At 35.7% G+C, this 18945-nt stretch overlaps 1 protein-coding gene across 5 annotated transcripts in view; it reads left to right on the forward strand.

The window, feature by feature from the left end:
• Positions 1-18945, forward strand: part of NAV3 (neuron navigator 3) — a 484909-nt gene that overhangs the window by 443837 nt on the left and 22127 nt on the right. For all 5 annotated transcript variants that reach the window (XM_068999468.1, XM_068999461.1, XM_068999483.1 and 2 more), the window contains 6 exons: positions 1148-1171; positions 3482-3559; positions 11177-11260; positions 12900-13011; positions 14303-14424; positions 16232-16404. In XM_068999468.1, coding sequence (XP_068855569.1) covers positions 1148-1171; positions 3482-3559; positions 11177-11260; positions 12900-13011; positions 14303-14424; positions 16232-16404 — 593 coding nt within the window. The remainder of the gene's footprint in view (positions 1-1147; positions 1172-3481; positions 3560-11176; positions 11261-12899; positions 13012-14302; positions 14425-16231; positions 16405-18945) is intronic.

Raw genomic sequence — 18945 nt, forward strand, 5'->3', positions numbered from 1 at the left:
CCATTTCTGTTATAAATCATTAAAATCCTAAAAGCCCAAAATTAATACCTAATAGAGGCTCAAAATTAGCTATACTAATTTGTAATAACACAGAATAACAGAATAACACAGAATGTCTGATGCCAAAGAATCATCTGAAGAGCCCTTACCTTGGGTTTTCTTAGTGTTTCTAGTGTTATTTATAGATAATTTTTCTACCTGCATTTTCCTTTTACTGCTTACTTCTCTTCCAGATAATGTTAGACTGCTTCTCTGAACTTGGGCCACCTCAGATCATGGGGTGGATTGATTTCCAGTGCATTAACTGACTCATTTTGTGTTATGAAAGGGTTCTTTTCTCATGGCATGCCATTCTTTCCCATTAGAATCCCACTGAAGCAAGATTTCTCTGTCCACCAAATGTCTCCTGAATAGTACTAATCCAATGCTTAGAAACTGAATGACTTTCAAAGGTTTGCCTTGCAATGGTTTCATTTCTTAGCTTGTTGAAAAAGGCTGCTGAGTAAAAAGCTTCAATATATGACACAATATGTTACAATTTGGAAAATATCTAAAATTATTAAATATTATTAGCAAGTTTAATTGAAAACTCTAACATGCCGTGATAGCCCTTAACATTTTGGTCAGTAGTCTTTATGGAATAAATTACATTAAAATGCAAGTTCCCCTCACCTTCCTCAGTGTATGTGTTACAGGTATGCTGTCAACTTCTCTTATCAGGGATTACTTATTATCATATTAGGACTATCTCTTGGTATGCAGTAAAACAAATATAAATCCAGGAGCCCTAATAATCATTGCAGCGTGAAAGTTTCCTATGTCAGACTAAGGTCCATGCAGTGAGAGCATAGTAAATTTTTGCTTGTATCTCAGAAATGTAGCCGCAGTTCCTGCAGTTCTGGTCCTGCTCTTCCTTTCTCCACTGTTTCATTTTGTCAGTATGCTGGCAAGCTCTTTGGGGTTTCAGCTGGAGCCTTGCCAAGTAAGTTGAAAAGAATTCCATTTATTGTTTTTACTGGATACCTTCCTTAAATGTAATGGATGCATGAAGCTATTCATTTCACTTCAGTGTAGCTGGCTTTTGTATTCTATTACTGCAATTATGTTGCACACTGATTCTAAGCCATTTCTTCTTTGTTTTTTCCAGGCAGAAGAAAAGGCACATTCAGAGGTAAGAACTTTTCTTCATTTTTATGCTTATGTATTGCCTTACATTATTTTATAGTTTATTGTTTACCTGCTATGGCTAAACTGCCTGGTTGGTGGGGAAAATACACCCTGTGTCTTTGCATCACCTTTTAAGAAGTATTGGTGAGAACCTGGTGCAGCTTTTAGAGCACTAGAAGGTGTTTTCTTAGCATTGTTCTGAAGAACGCCTCCTGGCTGCCATTCTGAAGAGATGAAAAGAATCAGTGAGAACTGGGCATTGAGTGGAGGAGTTGTGATAGGTCTGATTTCAGACTTAATACCACTCTGTGCAGGATCTAAGGGATTGTGCAATTCAAGGTAAGGTGCTGCCTTTCAGGAGGAAAAATACTTCAAATGATTGCTTTGAACTTCTCTCCCTCACATTTTGCATTATATTAAATTTCTGAAACTGACCACTTTGATGGATTTCAGAGCAATGCAGATTGATTTCATATATAAATCAAATTTGACATGGAAAATAGCTTCTTTCTCCTCACAGTGTATAAGAATGGGTGACAAGCCTGGGTCAGCATCTGGATACAATTACAGACTTTCTCAAAATGAAGTCCAGGTTGTATTAAAAGGGCACCAAAGTGTAGCAGCAATAAAATACAGCACCAAGGGGTGCATTTCCACTTCACAGAGCTACATGCCTTCCAAGTCCTGCATTTATGCTGCTCCTATTTTTACTATTTTAATCAAAGTCAACAAAAAGATATTTTGAGGAAATTGAACAAATAAACATATCCTTCCCTCCTTGCTGCAGTATATTTCAATATAATTTCATCTAAGATCACATCTCCTAAAGCAAAGGAACTAAAGAGGCATGCCATAACTCAGTAGTGTAAATTACAATTCCTCACTTTATTGCCTTCCATATAGGGCTGTATGTAGAGGTGAAACAACATTTCTTTCCTGTGTGTTTCTACATGATCTTTTCTCAGTATCTGGGTCTGCTTGTGATGCTCTTACAGGAGATGTTGAGCAGCACTTCATGAGATCTACCTTGTGTAGTTGCAAGAACATGATGAAAGTGCAGCTTAAGCTGGAATGTCAAATAATTTCATTTGAAAACGAAAGAGAAAACTTGGAAAAATAAAAGGGTCAGTCCAGGATGGAGAACAGCTCATTAATCTGCCCTTGTTGCCCTGAGCTAGTGTAAATGACTGAGATATTGTTGTGTTACAGAAGTATAGGAACTTGTTCATTCTTAAAGCTTGTGCAATATTCCTTGTTGGTTTTCATGGAAGTCATAAAACTGAAGTACTACAATAGTCTTTACTAGTGACTGGTACATGTTCCCCTTCCTAAACTGCTTTTACCCATTTTACTTCTCTAGTCTGGAAGAATTTCTTTTATGTCTGAATATGAAAGGCTCTTCAAAGTGAAACTCCATGCTGTGCTTGATTTCAGTACAATGCCCAGAAGTCCCTGCAAGATTTCAAATAGGGTTAAATGAGCTTAAAATGATGTGCAAGTTTCATGCTAGATATCTACCCTAGCTGTAATGAAAACAGATATTTTTCTTAAGGATTCTGTTTTTCATTAAAGGATAAAGGAGTCTTGAGTTAAGTTTATTTTCATGTCAACAAGCACATTTAAAGCTACATTTATTTTTTTTTAAGTTGGCAAGCAAGTTTTTGAATACTATATAATGTTTAAAGTGGTTGCGTATTTGAATTTCAGGGACTGTAGGAAGCATGCGTTAGAGAAAAAAAAATACTACTTTATTTCACCAAATTTTAGACATCCATAAAGAAAAAAATCTGTGTCTGAGGTAACCATCAAAGCCTTCTTCATGCCAGGCAGTGTGGGAGTACATTTTTCATGTTATCTTAGTCTAGTGTAGACATTCAACACATGTTGGTTGCATCATGTCTACAGTCAGGCACAGTGAACCTCACCCAAGTGCACTCATGTTTCAAAACCTCAGGCCACATCCAGGGCAGCTCTCCTTGATTGCACTAAGCATATGTTTGGAACTTATGGGATTTGGTAAAAACCCATGACATTTCCCTTGCAAACAGAGGATAGTACATACAAAGTAATTAAGCATTTGCCCATATGTGCTCCCTTAACTGGAATTCTGGCTCATACCCCAGTTAAGTGCTAGAAAACAGCTGCAGCAACACTAAGAGACAACTTTTAATAATTTGTATTTCTAGATACTTCTGAAATTAAAATGTGAAGCTAAGACATTGTAAACGTATTGGTGATGTCTCAAGAAAACACAAAAATAGCCAAAACAAAAGAAAATTGCTGAAATACTGACAGCAGTCTGTTGTTTCTCTAGCAAATCCAGAAACTACGGAGAGAGTTGGTTGCATCACAAGAGAAAGTTGCTACCCTTACTTCTCAACTTTCAGCAAATGTAAGTATTTTTGCTTGTGATGATAAGTGGTATCAACGAATATATTATCAATAGCTCTTACGCAACACATAGTTTGGGAGACTTTTACTATTTATTTATTTTGGGGTTTTTTTTTTCAAGTTAATTACTTCATTAAATGTCTATATTGCCCCAGCTTCAAGTAGAAGAAATCTTATGGAAAGTGGGCAGTGGAAATGGAGAGTTTCCACAATTTGGACGGGACAGTTCTATCTTGTTCAGTTTCACTCTTTTCTCAGAATCAATTATTTAAAAAAGCCAAAAGTAAGGAGATACAACCAAAGAAAGGCATAATTTGCATATCCTGATAGAATTAATCAGAGTTTCATTTCACAAAGACAAACCCTGAAAAATGCAGTCAGGTGTGAAGCAAGCACAGTGTACAAGTATATATAGAATTCATATGCTACAACAACAGTGCTGATCTATAACTAATGAAAACTGGGCTGTTTCACAGACAGCTTCCCAGTGTTTCTTTCTAACTGACATGTGTAATATGAGTTATGGAACATGTTATCTGAAAATAATGCCAGATACAGAATGCAAGCTACAATCCTATCTGGTTGCTGTGGTTTCAGGTAAAGTTACTGGATAGTTACTGAACAGTCGGTAGTATTGTCATTTTTAAATGCAATTTAGAATATAATTATTGTTACTACTGTGGAGGAAATTTGAGATGCAGTTACAAGAATGTATCATTTTGCAGTTCAAGAAAGCAGTTTCCTGTTGTCTTGGGTAACCCATAGAGTGCCTTTCTTTGAAGTGTAGGTGCACTGAGTATTTAGATTTATAAATACTCTTGTAATTTTAAAGAAATTATTTCATGTTTTGAGAAAATAATTTCTAGCTCAGTGAAAGCTTGTTTTTCTCTTAGGACTTCCACACATGAAAATGTGGAAGAGCTATGCTTAGCACTTTCTTCTCTGTTCAGATGGCTGCAGAGCACCTGTGGGTGTTTGTACGTTGGTAGCAGTGTAGGTTGCCAGACTCTTCTAAGTACTGAGAATGAACAAGTGATTCAGATGTGGGACACTGCGCTGTTTGTAAATTCAAACTCTAGATTCTGAGTTGGGTTATTTATTTGAGAATGTATAGCTGGAATAGCCAGCATACCTATATTGGCTATGGGGTTCCTTCACTCATGTATTTTAGACACTGATCTTCATCTTTAACAGTTTGGGCAGTTTTCCCATCACCTATCCTGAGAGCAACAAACTAAAACCCACACTGAGAGGTCATGCGAGCTAAGTCTCCATCCTTTTCAGTCAACCCAGGAATGCTGTAGTCTATAATACAGCAACAAGTGCAATAAGGTGAGGATGTCTAAGCATTCTCTGCAGCTGAGAAAATGAAGCCATTGTTTTATTTGTTTGGACAAATTGTGTCCAATCTCTTCTCAGTCTTATTTAGAAGTCCTTCTCTCTACCTCTGGCCAATATGTCCTTCTATGAGGTAAACACCATAGAGGCTGGTTTCTAATAACATTACTTGATCTAGGCAAATTTTCAAAGCCAGCTCCAAGTTACAATCAGATTTGATCCACAATTCAATGAAACTGAGTCAAGTTAAAAATGTGTATTTTGGCTTTGTTTTCACTCAAACTAAATCAGCTGCATGGGTAAGAAATAAATTTGGGTTGTTCTGTACAAATCAGATTGGATTGTTGGGAATCTGTTCCTACATACTGCCTCTGGGCTTCTGAACACCTAGCAAGAATGCTTTTCTACTGATCTTACTGTAAGGACGTTTTCAATAGGATAGTTAAAAATATATGCATTTACATCTGGTTTTGCCTGTCCAGAAGTACCACATTTGGTTAATTTAATCATGTTCTTTTGACTGTTAACACCTTCTAATCCATCTCCATGGAGACATTCTTTAAACCTATAAGCAACTCCAAGGCTGATCCATTCAGCACATGCATTTTTTTAAATGGTACAAGAGAAATTTTTCCTCTTGCCTAATCCCCAACATGTAGAAATCCCTTCAAAATTAAATTTTTCAGGAGCATGAAACTTAGAGGCTTCAAAATCTCCAGATATGAACAAGATTGTATTCACAATTAATACAATCTTAAAAAAAAAAGTAGGTATTACTGGATATTAGAAGTAAATATTTTTGGTAGGATGTTCTCATGAGATACATACTTTACAAAACCAAAAAAAATTGAAAAGTATTTCACAATAAGCCTGGTCCTGAGTTAATTTTCTGCTATTTCTGGTACAGAACTTCTTCCTCATAAATCCAAACAATCAAAAGAGACTACTTAAATATTTTAGCACTATTTCTGTCAGTCCTTCGAGCACTTTATGTAAAGAAATTCTAAAAAGTATCACTTAAACATCAGAAATAAAATTCAGCTTGAAAGCAGAGAGTATATTCAAATATTTAATTATGATAGAGTCAGTGAAATTTAGTCTACTTACAGAACTGATATTTAAATGCCAGTTATTACTTTTCATAAGAAGTCTGAGATTTATTAACAAACAATTGATTTAACTTGGCAAACTCATGGAAAACTTAGATGGGCTTCTAAATTTCATTAACTTGTACTGCCTTTCCTTGCATTATTTATCATTTATCTTCTAGTCTAAGAGACATATTTCACCAATCACTGCCTTTTAAAGGAGAAATAGTCCTAATCACAAAATCTGAAATTTATTCTCAGAAAAGTAATCAAATCTCTACATGGATAATACTGAGACCCTCATTTTGAGTCACATTTGCTTGTCAGTAAGGCTAACACTTGAACAAACATTAAGTTTAGTGCAGAAAAGTTTGATCACGGCCTGTGTTCTCTATAGATACATCCATCTCTGGCAGACAGAGAGCTTTATGGACAGAGTATCTTTTGTGGTGCCTTTGCTAACCAGAAAAATGCTCTGTCATTTCTGATGCTTTTGCTATAAATGCATTCATCTTAGCATTAGTCCTAAGCTACTCGTGATTTCCATACCTTCACTGTCTGAAAACAGGAAGCACTTTTTGCCTTACTGTGGTCTGGAGAAGGAAACTGTTAATAGCCAGAAATCTTGTTCCCTCATAGTTAATCTCGGTGTGAATTTGTTGTTAGTATTTTCCCTTTGTAGAACTGAGCAAAAGTATTGTATGCATGTGAAAAAAAAGAGCATCTTATTCATCTCATTTCAACACCCTTTGTGCCCTTCTTTGCTTCTCTACAGAAGACTGTTGGTGACATTAGTACGTAAGTCATTAAAAGACTGGCAGGTTGAAATTTGACCTATTCAATCAAGCTTTTGCTTGAAACATTATTTTATACCAAAATCTGTCAATTGGAAGTTACAGCATTTCTCAGGCATTTTTGAAAACTCTGCTAAAAATTTTCTCATTTGGTTTCATTTACTGTTCGGGTTGCATTGGCTGGATTCAAGTACTGTGCTTGATTTCAGCAGTTTATTTCATTTGATTAACCCCAAAGCGCCAGAGTGTTTTGCCTGCATATGATTAAATTCAAGCAGGGTCCAGCTGTCGTTTGGATGTTTAATTTACAGATTTTCTCTGAGATTCTTGCTTTACCCCTGGCATCTGTCTCAGTGTGGCTGAAGGGCAAATCTCAATACTAAATCAGAAAGGGCCTGTTTTCAGGGCAGAAAATGTCCAACCAGCAGCCTCCCTATGTGACTGACAAGGGCTCAAATTCCAGTGAGCAGCCTGACCCAGCGTGTTCAGAGGGACTTTGATCAGTGCTTTGTACTGGATAAAGCTGAAGGGTGTATGCTTGCAAACTGTAGCAGACCCAGGATGCCAGTAGAAAGCAGAGGGGGTTTGCTGGCTAATGCTCTTGTTTGGCCAGCTCTGAACCACTATCCTACAGCCAAGCAACAAGATGCTAGCAGGCAGCGAACAGGAAAGGTCACCAGATGCACAGTTGCTGCTTGCAATCAGCTCGATCCCTTCTGGCCTTTCACACCTCCTTTTATTCAGCCGTGTCAGGTGGGAGGAACTTTATTTATTTACCTTCTTTATAAACCTGGATACACAGGTCAAATCTTGATGTGTGTTAGAAGACAGATGTTTAATATGTGAATGTCATGTTCAGGATAGGCTGTAAACCTGAGAGCTGAGGTATTTGGGGTTTTCCTGGCTGGGATAGTTTACGAAGAAGGAAATGTTCAAAAGCAAATCCGTCCTCTTAGCACCGAAGTCATTCCCTAAACATACATCACTTAGACTATTTCCAATGGGCATTTCATATGTTAATAGAAGTCAAAATTAATTCATACATGAAGGTTATCTACAGATTAAGAGCTGTTCATCTGTGTATCTGATATGTATGTCATGTTAATGATGGATATTTTTTGTTGTAGGTATACTTCTTCAAGTAATTCCCACTTACTTAACTCTTATTCCAGGATGTCTATTTTCAAGTACAAATACTGCATTCAATTGTGAAGACATATTTTTACTTTAGAATAAGCATTACGCAGAGCACATGCAATATTCAAGCTACTCTTTGAAGTATTGCAATGATGTGTGTATGCTATGAATGAAACTACTGAATCTAATGCAGAGATTTCTAAGGTGTGAGAGACTGGCTGTAACTTAAAAAAAAAAAAAAATCCTAAATATTTTTACAAGAGCAAAAGAATGGAAACTTTTAGATAAATTAAATAATCCTCATAAATTACCAAATTTTTAAGTGTAAAAAAAAGTTTCTAATTGGGATTTTTGATTTCTGATGAACATTATTAAAGACACAGATACTTCTTTCTCTTTGCTTTAATTGTTTTATGAATTATTTTGCATTTAACTGTTGAAATGCAAAGCCTGATCTCAAATGGGAATAGATACATATACGTATGTTTTATGTATACTTCAACAAACATAAAAATATACTAAAAATTTTGCCTTTTTCAAACTAAATTTCTTGGTTTGTTGCATAGGATTTCTTTAAGGAAAATCTGCTTAAGTTTTCAACAAGTAGGAGTTCCCTAGACAGCTGAATATTCACTACCATGGAGAAAGGCAGAACAGTTTATTACTCTGAATGTAAAATTAATACTTCAGTAGAAGAGTATTGTGTTGTTATGAAACATTTAAAGTAATGAACAATGCAATTAAAATGTTTTTTTCTTGAATAGTTTTTGGTCAACTGGACTTTGAATTAGAATTCTTTATTATTAGCAAATCAAGACCTGATAGTCTTTATCTGAAATGAGTTGGGAAAATGCATCATCTTGATCCAATTACATTTATGATGCAAAAAGTTTGGTAGAATATTCCAAGAAGGTAATGTGCTCTGTCATGGGCTGAATTTTAGTAAGAATCCTTGTGACATGGCTGTCTTTCTCTAAAGGCTGTCAGAAAATAACAGTGTCAGTGACCTTTGATGTCATTTTTAATTATGCTTTTTAGTACTTAATTTTTCCTGTAAGTTCTGTGGGGTTTATTCATGTACAATATAGGATGAAGTTGTAGCTATGAAATAGGAAAATACTTTGCACAAGTATGCATAGTTCCGTACCAAAGTACTGTGGTCATTACAGTCTAATTGCTAGAAAAGGACAAAAGCAATGCATAATTAAACAAATTATTCCTCTTTCAAGCCCTCAGTCCCCACTGTAATTCTCAGAGTAAAGCAGAACCACGGGCCATTAGCCAAGCCGTAGATTTTTTTTATGAGGCAGGGAACAGTGAGCTCCATTAGTTTCCTGTTAAACAAAAGGAATGAGGCGACATTTGGCCAAAATTCTGTAGTAGTGCATCTACTTTGTCTCTGATTGTGTTCTGGGTCTGTGGTCATCACCTTTGGAAATAAAACACCATAGATTATTCTGGATATATTTAACATGTAGCTAATTAATAAAGTGAAATGTAAGTTTAAAAATCAGTTAGTTTTATTTTCCCAGAGGAATAGAGTAGTAAAAACAACCAAGTAGTATTGATTGTCAGGTTTCCAGGTTCATTTTATTTAAGATTATAATTTCAAGAATATAGCCTAAATTATACATGTTTAAATAGGAATATATACAATTACTAATTAATCTTTAAGAAATTGCATATGTATCTAGTCTCATGTTTATCAGGAGTTAGTCCTTGTGGTATGTGTCCTTTACCAAAAGAGTTATCCCTACGATATCCCTGGAGATGCAGAAAGCAGGTAGATTGACCTCTATACCCATAAGTAATTAAGTATATCTAAGTATACTAATAGTATAGTTTAAAAGGAGTAAACTTTTAGTAAGTTAAATAAGAATAAAATAAGGGGCTTTCAAGATACCTAAATATTTATGGCAATCCAAAATTATTTACAAAACACAAAAGCCACTCATCAGTGTAACAGCTCTGAACTGGAGATGCAGAAGTAGCCTACTATTATATATATGATAATATTCTCCTGTTTGAGGGATAATATACAGAGCAAGGTAGCAAGAAGCCCTTTTCCCTCTCCTAAAGGGCAGAACAAAATCCTTTTTGGACCATGTCTTTTCTTGATTATACCTCAGATTCAGTACAACCACATACATTCAAACAATTTTAACTATGCTTGTAAAAGCATGCAAATCTGCAGCTGAAAAATTTGCCAGGCACTGTGTGTGCCTGCACTGCTGTAATAAAAACTAAATTTCCTCAGTGAGGAAGCTCAGTTAATCCATTTGTGCATATAAATATGGTGGGTTTGAGTTATATTTCCGAGTGCCAATGTTTAAAAACTTTGCCTATTACCACTTCTGAGATGGTAACAAGAAAATAAGCATTTCCTTATGCTTTTACTATTTGATGTTTTGAGAGAAATGGATGAAATTTTATGGACTTTCATAAAAATTAAATCATTACTTTCCCTTGGCTGTACAAGCTGGCTTAGCATACTTGGGTTTTTATGACCACTTGCCCTTCTTTGCCTAGAAAGCTCAATGCCAGTTAGATCTGATGAAGTATCATTTAGCTCACATACAGTGTAGGATGCTGGTTGTTAAAAAAAAAAAAAAAAGGTTTATTTTTATTTTTTTTAAATCTTTTGGTCTGTTTCAACTTTATTGCTTTTCATACTGAGAGGTAAGACTTCTGGTTTTTAAGACTGTCTTTTATGTATATTTGCACACATTATAAATGTTATAGTTACAAAATTTTTTCATTACTTTTATATGCACACAGACACATATGATCAATATAATATTTATAGACTAAGCAATGACCTTTTGTAAGACTAACTGTGACATTTTTTTTTTTGAGGCTCCGAATTTTTATGAAGTGTTTTATTTGTGAAGTTAAAATTTGCTTTTCAAGCTAAAGTACTTGAATTCCTGTTTTGAAATGTCCAGTAATTGAAAATAATTGCTCCTGGACTTCTCTTTGGGAGCAGACTCCTTTTGGCCAATATATCAGTAAACTTAAAGCAGGACATTAAATCCATATTTCATTTCCAAGCAGGATACCTGAGCTAATCTCACTGGGGGCTAAAGAAGCCTGAGGAGCAGTGAGTTCATTTGGCTGATTCATCTATCCAACTTAGCTCAGTCAGAGTTTAAACTAATATTAAAGAGCTGGAGAAAATGTGCTTGCAGGAAAAACATACTTTTAAAAATCAAATGGATCTGGGAAAATGGTCCAATTATGACAAATGTCTTTCTTTCACAGGCTCATCTAGTAGCAGCTTTTGAAAAAAGCTTGGGAAATATGACAGGACGATTGCAAAGTCTAACAATGACAGCTGAACAAAAGGTAGGTTTAAAAAAGTGGATGCTTTAATGTAGAAAGCAGTCAGCAAATTTTGTTAGAGTTTTGTTTAAAAAACACTGAAAGGAAACAGGAACATCTGTGACAGTAAAACACATTTTTCTGTAATGGTTGCTGCAATCAAATCTACATGAATGTCCAGCAGCATCGGGAAAAAACTGTGCAGCATCAGGTTTACACAGACAGTGTCATAAAATAGTTTGAAGATAAAATCTTTCATTTCCAGAATTTAATTAAAACATGTGCCATTATAGGTTTACTCCATACTGAAAGATCCTGTAACAAAGACTTATTCTATATAAGATGCTGGAGTGCTTCATTACAGCCTCCCAATGCCACCAGAATAATAGAATTACTGGGAGCAAAGAAGTTTAAGTAGAGAAAAATAGCTCCATTGAGAGAGTTAACAAAGGTTAGGCATCCTATCCATAAGTAAACAAGTTTGGGTTTTCATTGTTGTATTTTGTCTAATGGAGGAAAAAACTCCAAACCTGATAGGAAGTAAATTGAATGTGAGCCCTTGTACCAAGCTCAGGATTAAGAGGCTGCTTAGCACCTTACGGGATTGAACTTCTGAAACTTTCCACCCTTATGCATTTTGAACAATATCCTGTTAACGGAAAGGCCTCCTTGAGCCAAACTGTGAAAGAAACTGTTCATCTGTGAGCTGCTAGTCACCACTGGAGTCTGTAACTGCCTACAAAAATAACATTTCAGAGTCTGGTTGAGCACCAACAGATGAAATGTGGTGAGACTCATTGTGAACTGGATAGAAAATATTTGTATTGCTTGCTTTTGTTTCATCTTGGGGAGGAAGGGGAGAGGAAAGAACACAATAGCAATGAAATTTTCTTAAAACCAAAACTTTATTTTATAAAGTATAATTTCATCAGAAGGTTTTCTTTCCAGAAGAGGTTAAGCAGTGACATGGAAACAGATCACGTCCAAGTTGCTTTCCCAAAAGATTTAGAACTTATTTGTTTCCTCTCTTCTTTTCTCTATTGTTGAGTTTAAATTCCTTTAACCCTCATTATATAAGTACAGACTGGACAGACAGCGAAGTAATAAATAAAATATTGCTTATAAAAGCAATCATAAAAGATATTTTTTAATAAAAATCATCTGTGCATTCTAATACAGAACTTCCTGCACTCAAGTGGAGTCATTTTACTTCAACTTGCAGGACAATTTCTGTTAAACAGAGGGTTTTTAATTAAATTAGTATTTTAAAAAATTAAATATTTTGAATTCATCCATTTAACAGTAGCCTCACATGTTGAAGGATGTAATTCAAACAGTTTTATTGTTTTTTGCAATAACGTCATTGAGCTTTTCTTAATTTTATATTGAATAGTCATTTAAGATCCTTTTTAGATTACTCCTTGTAAAAGTGTTTTCTTCTTAAAAATAGCATGATTGCTTTATCTAGAATAAATGAAAAAGAATTTGTTAGTTGATTTTAACATCTTTGGAGACAAAGTATGCATTCTTTTTATTGTTGCCGTTATGTTCACCCAATCAGTCCCATGATCTTTAGTTTGGACACTCTTGTAATTTTTTCTTTTAGCTTAGACAAGCATTACTCTTTTGTCATTATTTTGATCTCTCTTTGCTCTTCCCACAGGAATCTGAGCTTATAGAGCTAAGGGAAACCATCGAAATGCTGAAAGCCCAGAATTCTGCTGCACAAGCTGCTATTCAAGGAGCCTTGAATGGCCCTGATCATACCCACAAAGGTATGGGTTTGTCGTTATTAAAATAAATGTGGAATTTCTCTCCAGGAAAAAAAACCAAAAATGCTAAGTCACTAGTTTTCTGTTGTTTGGGAACTCTGTTGCAAGGGCAAGCACATTCTGCAGTGAGTGGTAGGAATACTTGTGGTATTTCCAGAGCTGGAAACCTTGCACGAGCTTCCTGTCTGCCAGAGTTCCTGGAGCTTTGTCTTCTTAGAGCTGGGTGGCCAGGAATTGATCAAGATTTATCCATATCCCTTCAGTTGTCTGCTGAAGTACACCCAAGACACTGGTGAAGTCTTACGGTATAAAATTGTTATAGCTTGGGAATCCAGTCAAAGTTGTAGCTTTGCAAATTGATGTTCTCGTTGGTAAGAGATGGACTGACAACAGCTCAGCTCCTTCATGAAGTGCTAAATCAGAGCAGGAAAGCAGGTTTTAAATTCCAGATGTCGAATTAATTTGTCATTGCAGTTAGGCAGATATTGCATGATAAGTACGTACTTCAAAAGTGCCTGATGATAAGCAACAGCAAAGGAATTACTTGAAAAAAATAATCACAGTATTCGTTTTTGAGAGTCTTATTGATCTTCCATTGGAGAGGTCATTATTTAGGTGTTTGTATTAAGGTCATTTCACTGCATGACTTGAGTGTAGCAAAGTGAATTTCTAGGAAGTAGAAAATAATCTAAAAAGTAATTTCCCTTGGTATTAGTGGGCATGTTCTGCAAGAATAATTTCCAGTGATTAAGATCTAGTTATTGGAGACCTTTAAGAAATTGAAACTCAAAAGCCTCACCAGCCATTTTTAGTATTCTCCACTTCTTGATTATTTTGTTTCATTCATTTTTAATGAACTCCTGCCTGTTTTTTTCTGTCATGGTATGTTAGAAGGTGGCATTTGAACGCTGATTAGGGCTGCTGCAAGTCAAGTAGTGCCTACACTCCTCAGAACTGTAGTACATGTGATACTGATACATCAAGTAATCCCTGTGTAACAGACACTGCTCAGCCATAAGGATACATGTGCGTAGATTGCTGTGAAGGGTCATTGCCTTCAGGGCAAGAACAGCCCATTTTGGAGAAGCCCCTAAGTGTTGGACTAATTGTATGCATCCCCCTCTATCCCTATGTGGTTTCTCACAGGCTTCAATAGCTTTAATCTGAGCCACTGCAAGCATCAAGGCCATTTATGATTATTTAGACTCCCTTTGAGGAGGAAGATGCTACATAAATATAGTATTTTTACTATATTGAAACAGAAACAGATTTCACAGTAACTTATTTTCTTTAGATTTACGTATAAGGCGGCAACATTCTTCAGAAAGTGTTTCCAGTATCAACAGCGCTACAAGTCATTCAAGTATTGGCAGTGGTAATGATGCTGATTCCAAAAAAAAGAAAAAGAAGAACTGGGTAAGTACTCAGCAGGTTTAAACATATTTTTTAGTTATTATGTAATTTTCTAGTGCCTGAGTAACATGACAGTCCATTTCATCTGGAATGTTCTTGTGGGGCCGGATGGATATCAAGAAATTTGTGTGTATCCATACTGTGACACTACCAGCAAACTAAAAATTATTGAATATCAGCAGGGGTTTAATTGCATAAGTCAGAGAATTTAAAACAAACAAAACCATAAGCAACTACAACAACAAAACAACAACAAAAATTTAAAATAGCTGTTGTGACCAAAACCATCTCTGGGCAGCATTGAAGCCCTGTTCGATTTTTCTTCAGTTGGAGTTTGGTTCAAAAGCTTTACTGAAATATATTACCCAGCCATGGAGGGAGTTGAAATCTGTTAAGAATTCTCACTTAGAAGTAGTACAGTGTTTAAATAAATTAAGATGTTTCTTAACTGGAACATAAAAATACCACATATTGCTAAAGATTTAATCAAATACTTTCAGTAAAGAATCAGAAAATATGTTTTTATTGTTTTAAAAATATTATCTGCATAAACATTTGTTTTAAAATACTGATGAGCCTTCATTCCCTTGATTTGTAATTCCACACTCTTTCATGTTTCTGCAAGGTGAACTCTAGAGGAAGTGAGGTGAATATAAACCATGGAAAAGTTGGCATGCATCTATAAAAAACCCTATCTTGGCATGATTGCTATTTATTTTGGCAGTAGGCTTTTATACCTTCTAAAACCAGATTATCCTGTATGTCTTCTCAGTTTGTCTTTATTCATTTTAATCTCAAAGTTCAGGCTATAGAAAGGGGGAGTGTAGCCAAAATCCATTTCTTTCTCATTAGACATCATGAGCTGGAAAGGACTTAAATAATGCTTCGCATTAAGATCAGTGGTCGCACTCCCCACTCTCCAATTATACCATGAGAATAATGTGTTTGAAGACCTCATTTTTTCCTGGAGGAACTAGCTGGTCATTGTGTTCTGTACAGTTTTGATCAGAACAGCTTTCTGAAAATAAAAACAAACCCCACATTTTTTCTAAGATGAACAAGTTCTGTATTTAGACAAAGGTATGAACAAATGGGCTAGTTAATTTTAACTGCAGACAAAACTGTTGTCATCTTGGCTCCTGAAATAAATGGCTCTTTGGCTATTCTGTCCCTTTTCAATACTGGATAGAAGCTTCTAGAGGGAGAAGGCAATGCTTGTACATTCAGAGATCTTACCACTCTAAAGGAAATTGCAAAAAACAGTATATACCTTTCAGCTAACATTCTTCTCAATAGTACAACAACGCAAACCTCATGTCCCAGCTTATATCCTCTCGATTACAATCCAAATCACAGCATTTGCACAGTTTGACCATTCCAAGTTTTAATGGGGAAAATAAATTGGCAAACCCTATAAATTGGACTAGTCTTTGGATTTCAGCTTTTAGTTCTGCCTGCACCTAGATGCAAAGTGGTTATTTAAAGCCACCCCTTGAAGGGAATGCCATGGGAATGGGATTCCACCGGGGCTTAACGGCTTTAAATGAGCACCCCTCTCCAATAGCTGTACCACTCAGTCCTGCACTTTTTCCATAGCATTACTCTTGCACTGCGCTGGATTAATAAAGTCAAAACAAAGCACCGTATCATGTTTTTAGAGATACTGCGTTGCATATGTTAATACCTTGCTTCTGCATACTGACCTCAGGCAGTGGCTAGGATGGCATCTGCAAACTAACTCTTCAAAACATGAGCTGCGCACAAAGTGCTGTGATGAGGAAAATAATCTTGTTCTGTATTTGTTTTCCAGCTAAGAAGCTCTTTCAAACAGGCCTTTGGAAAGAAAAAGTCCACCAAACCTCCTTCCTCACATTCAGACATAGAAGAGCTGACAGACTCCTCTCTTCCTTCCTCACCTAAACTGCCCCACAGCTCAGGAGAGTGTGGGGCGACATCAATGAAACCATCACAGTCAGCGTCTGCGTAAGTGTCTCTCTTGGCAACTGGGATGGGCTGGGAAACAGGCCTCCTCCAGTGTGGCTGTGTGCAGTTCACAAACCACTGCCAACAGCTGTGATCTTTTAATCCTGAGCTCCCTCCATTTGCCAGATTTCTTGTGAGCTTCACCATTTACACACTAGTTCTGCAGCAGCTCTTTATTCAGTCATTCTTTCCTCCTTTCACAGACTTTATCCAAAATCACCTAGCTATGCAAACTTCCAAAAGCTTATGTTGTGCTCTCCCTGCACCATTAGCAACTCTATTGTATCCATTTAGTAAAGGCCAAATGCTGAAGTTTCCTTGTTTCCTTTCTTCATGACACACTAAAAATGTAATTTTTTTCCAGGTGGCTATGGATTTTTACAATATACTCATTCCTCTTGTTATTACTTTATCTACTTTGTAGCTACTGATGTATATAATTTCTAATCTATTTCCCCTCTTTCATCAGCTTGGTTTTTTCGTGGCATTTTACTTTTATATTTTCTTCAAATCACCACCCTTGAGGTTTCAGGTCTGAGAACAAATCATCAGTCAACAGCTGTCCCGTTTCTTTTTTTGAATATCTGATATGTTCTTACAGAGTTCACAGCTCTCATTCATATACCTCTGCCTTTTTTTTTTCATTCTGCTAAACTCATAACACTTTCTAATATGGGGAAATCAGCCTCTTTGAACCAAAAAATGCCTGCTACTAGTGTGAGCCTTACTTTCCCGGTCCTAATTGAGAGTAATCAGGTCACAATTACTCTTTCTTAAGGCCCTCAAGGAATTCTCATGACTGATTACTAAGCTTTATAATAGAATTATTCTGTGTTAGGTAATATGCCTTCTATTATTAAGTTTTTATAGACTCTAATGATTTTTATATACTAGGTTTAGGAGTCTGACAGCAAATATTCCTGAAAACTGAACACCTTGAGAATAAGTGCTTTCCTTTTCTCAAATTGTGTGAAGACTAGAAAATCATAATTCATCTAAGTCTCTGTATTTTTGCTGGATTATTTTATAGGAAGCTGGTATTTTTACCATTTGAGGTGTATGTGTGTTTTGGGATGAGGATTTCTACATGTTTGGTACCCTACTGTTTGACTTATTATCAACTTAAAAATCACCTTCATAGTAAAGAGTAAAAGCCTTACTTAGAAAGTGACTGAATGTAAACAGAATACTTTTATTCTGCAAAATTAATTACTCATGATTCACAGATCTGCTCCCATGACCTTATCCTGCCTCCTTTCCACCAGTCCTAGATTTTTCTCTGTCTCTTTGACTTGCTCTCTAGGTGTGCTAGTATTCCCAGATTTTATCAAGGGCAATGCACATCTAGTCTTTCATCTCAAGCTCTTGCCATGGTTGTTTGATCTCTGAGCCTTAAATTATTAAATTTCACCCCATTCACAGCCTTCGAGTTTTTCCTCCATAACATTTTTACACGGTGATCTTTCTGATCATATGATTACATTTTTTATTATTATGACCTTTCTACACAGGATAACACAGAGATTACATAAAATGTATTAATACAGATAATTTGTTTTGTCTGTTATGCTGATAATGTCACTTGATTTGGAAGACTCAGTTTTCTGAGTTGCATAATTTAAACTCCTGCCTCCTTTGAGACTTTTCATAATTGTTAGCAAACTCTGTTCAAAGATCTTGATTTACTCCTTCTGCCTAAAGTAACCTATTGATTTAAAAATTCTGAGGTTGTAACAAGAAGGAAAAAGGAAAAGTCTTTCTAACTACTTTGAACCTTTGTCTCAAGTCTGATCAGGCATTTGAGTTTCTTTCTATGACTGCTCAGGAATGCTAACTTATATTTTTGTTTTTCTTCCTTCTGATGAGGTCTCATATTCTTACATAATTTTACAGTTATAGGAGCTAAGTTTTGTAAAGTTTTGGGATCTGCAAAAGAAAATTTAGTTCTTACTTTCTACTTCCATTCTGCCTACCTTAAGAGCTGAGACTAGTTTTTCCTGTTTATTCCAGAACCGTAGCTCTGCTTTCTGCTTCACTTTTGTATTCTTTAAAGCTGGCTTGCCAAGGTCTTTTTGTCCATAGCTTCTCAAGATGTACTGAAAAAAAACCAAAAAAAAGCCAAAAGAAACTAACCAACAAATAGCTGACTTGCCATATGTCCAGGTTATTTTATTAGATAATATATGCATGGAAATAAAATTTCATTTCTTACTTGCTTAGCATAGGCAGGTATGGGCACATCACTGAAAGAACTGTATCATAATATTTGGGAAAAAAAATCCTAGTGTATGTCTTTAATAATTTGTAATCACATTTAAAATATTTGTCCTTGTTCTGAATGATATTCATTATTTTTCTTCCTCTATTTGACATATATTTTATTTGCCATGAACTTCTTCATCTTCCCTTTGCTTATGATTTCTTCCTATATTTTCTTGACCAGGTCTCATGTTCTAAACCATTACCTTTACTCTCTTCCAATTGCATCTGTCTAGTACATGTGTATAAAGGTCATCTCTAGCCTGGGCATCAAAGAAAAGG

Source organism: Aphelocoma coerulescens, chromosome 1A (genome assembly GCF_041296385.1).
Source record: "Aphelocoma coerulescens isolate FSJ_1873_10779 chromosome 1A, UR_Acoe_1.0, whole genome shotgun sequence".
NCBI lineage: Eukaryota > Metazoa > Chordata > Aves > Passeriformes > Corvidae > Aphelocoma > Aphelocoma coerulescens.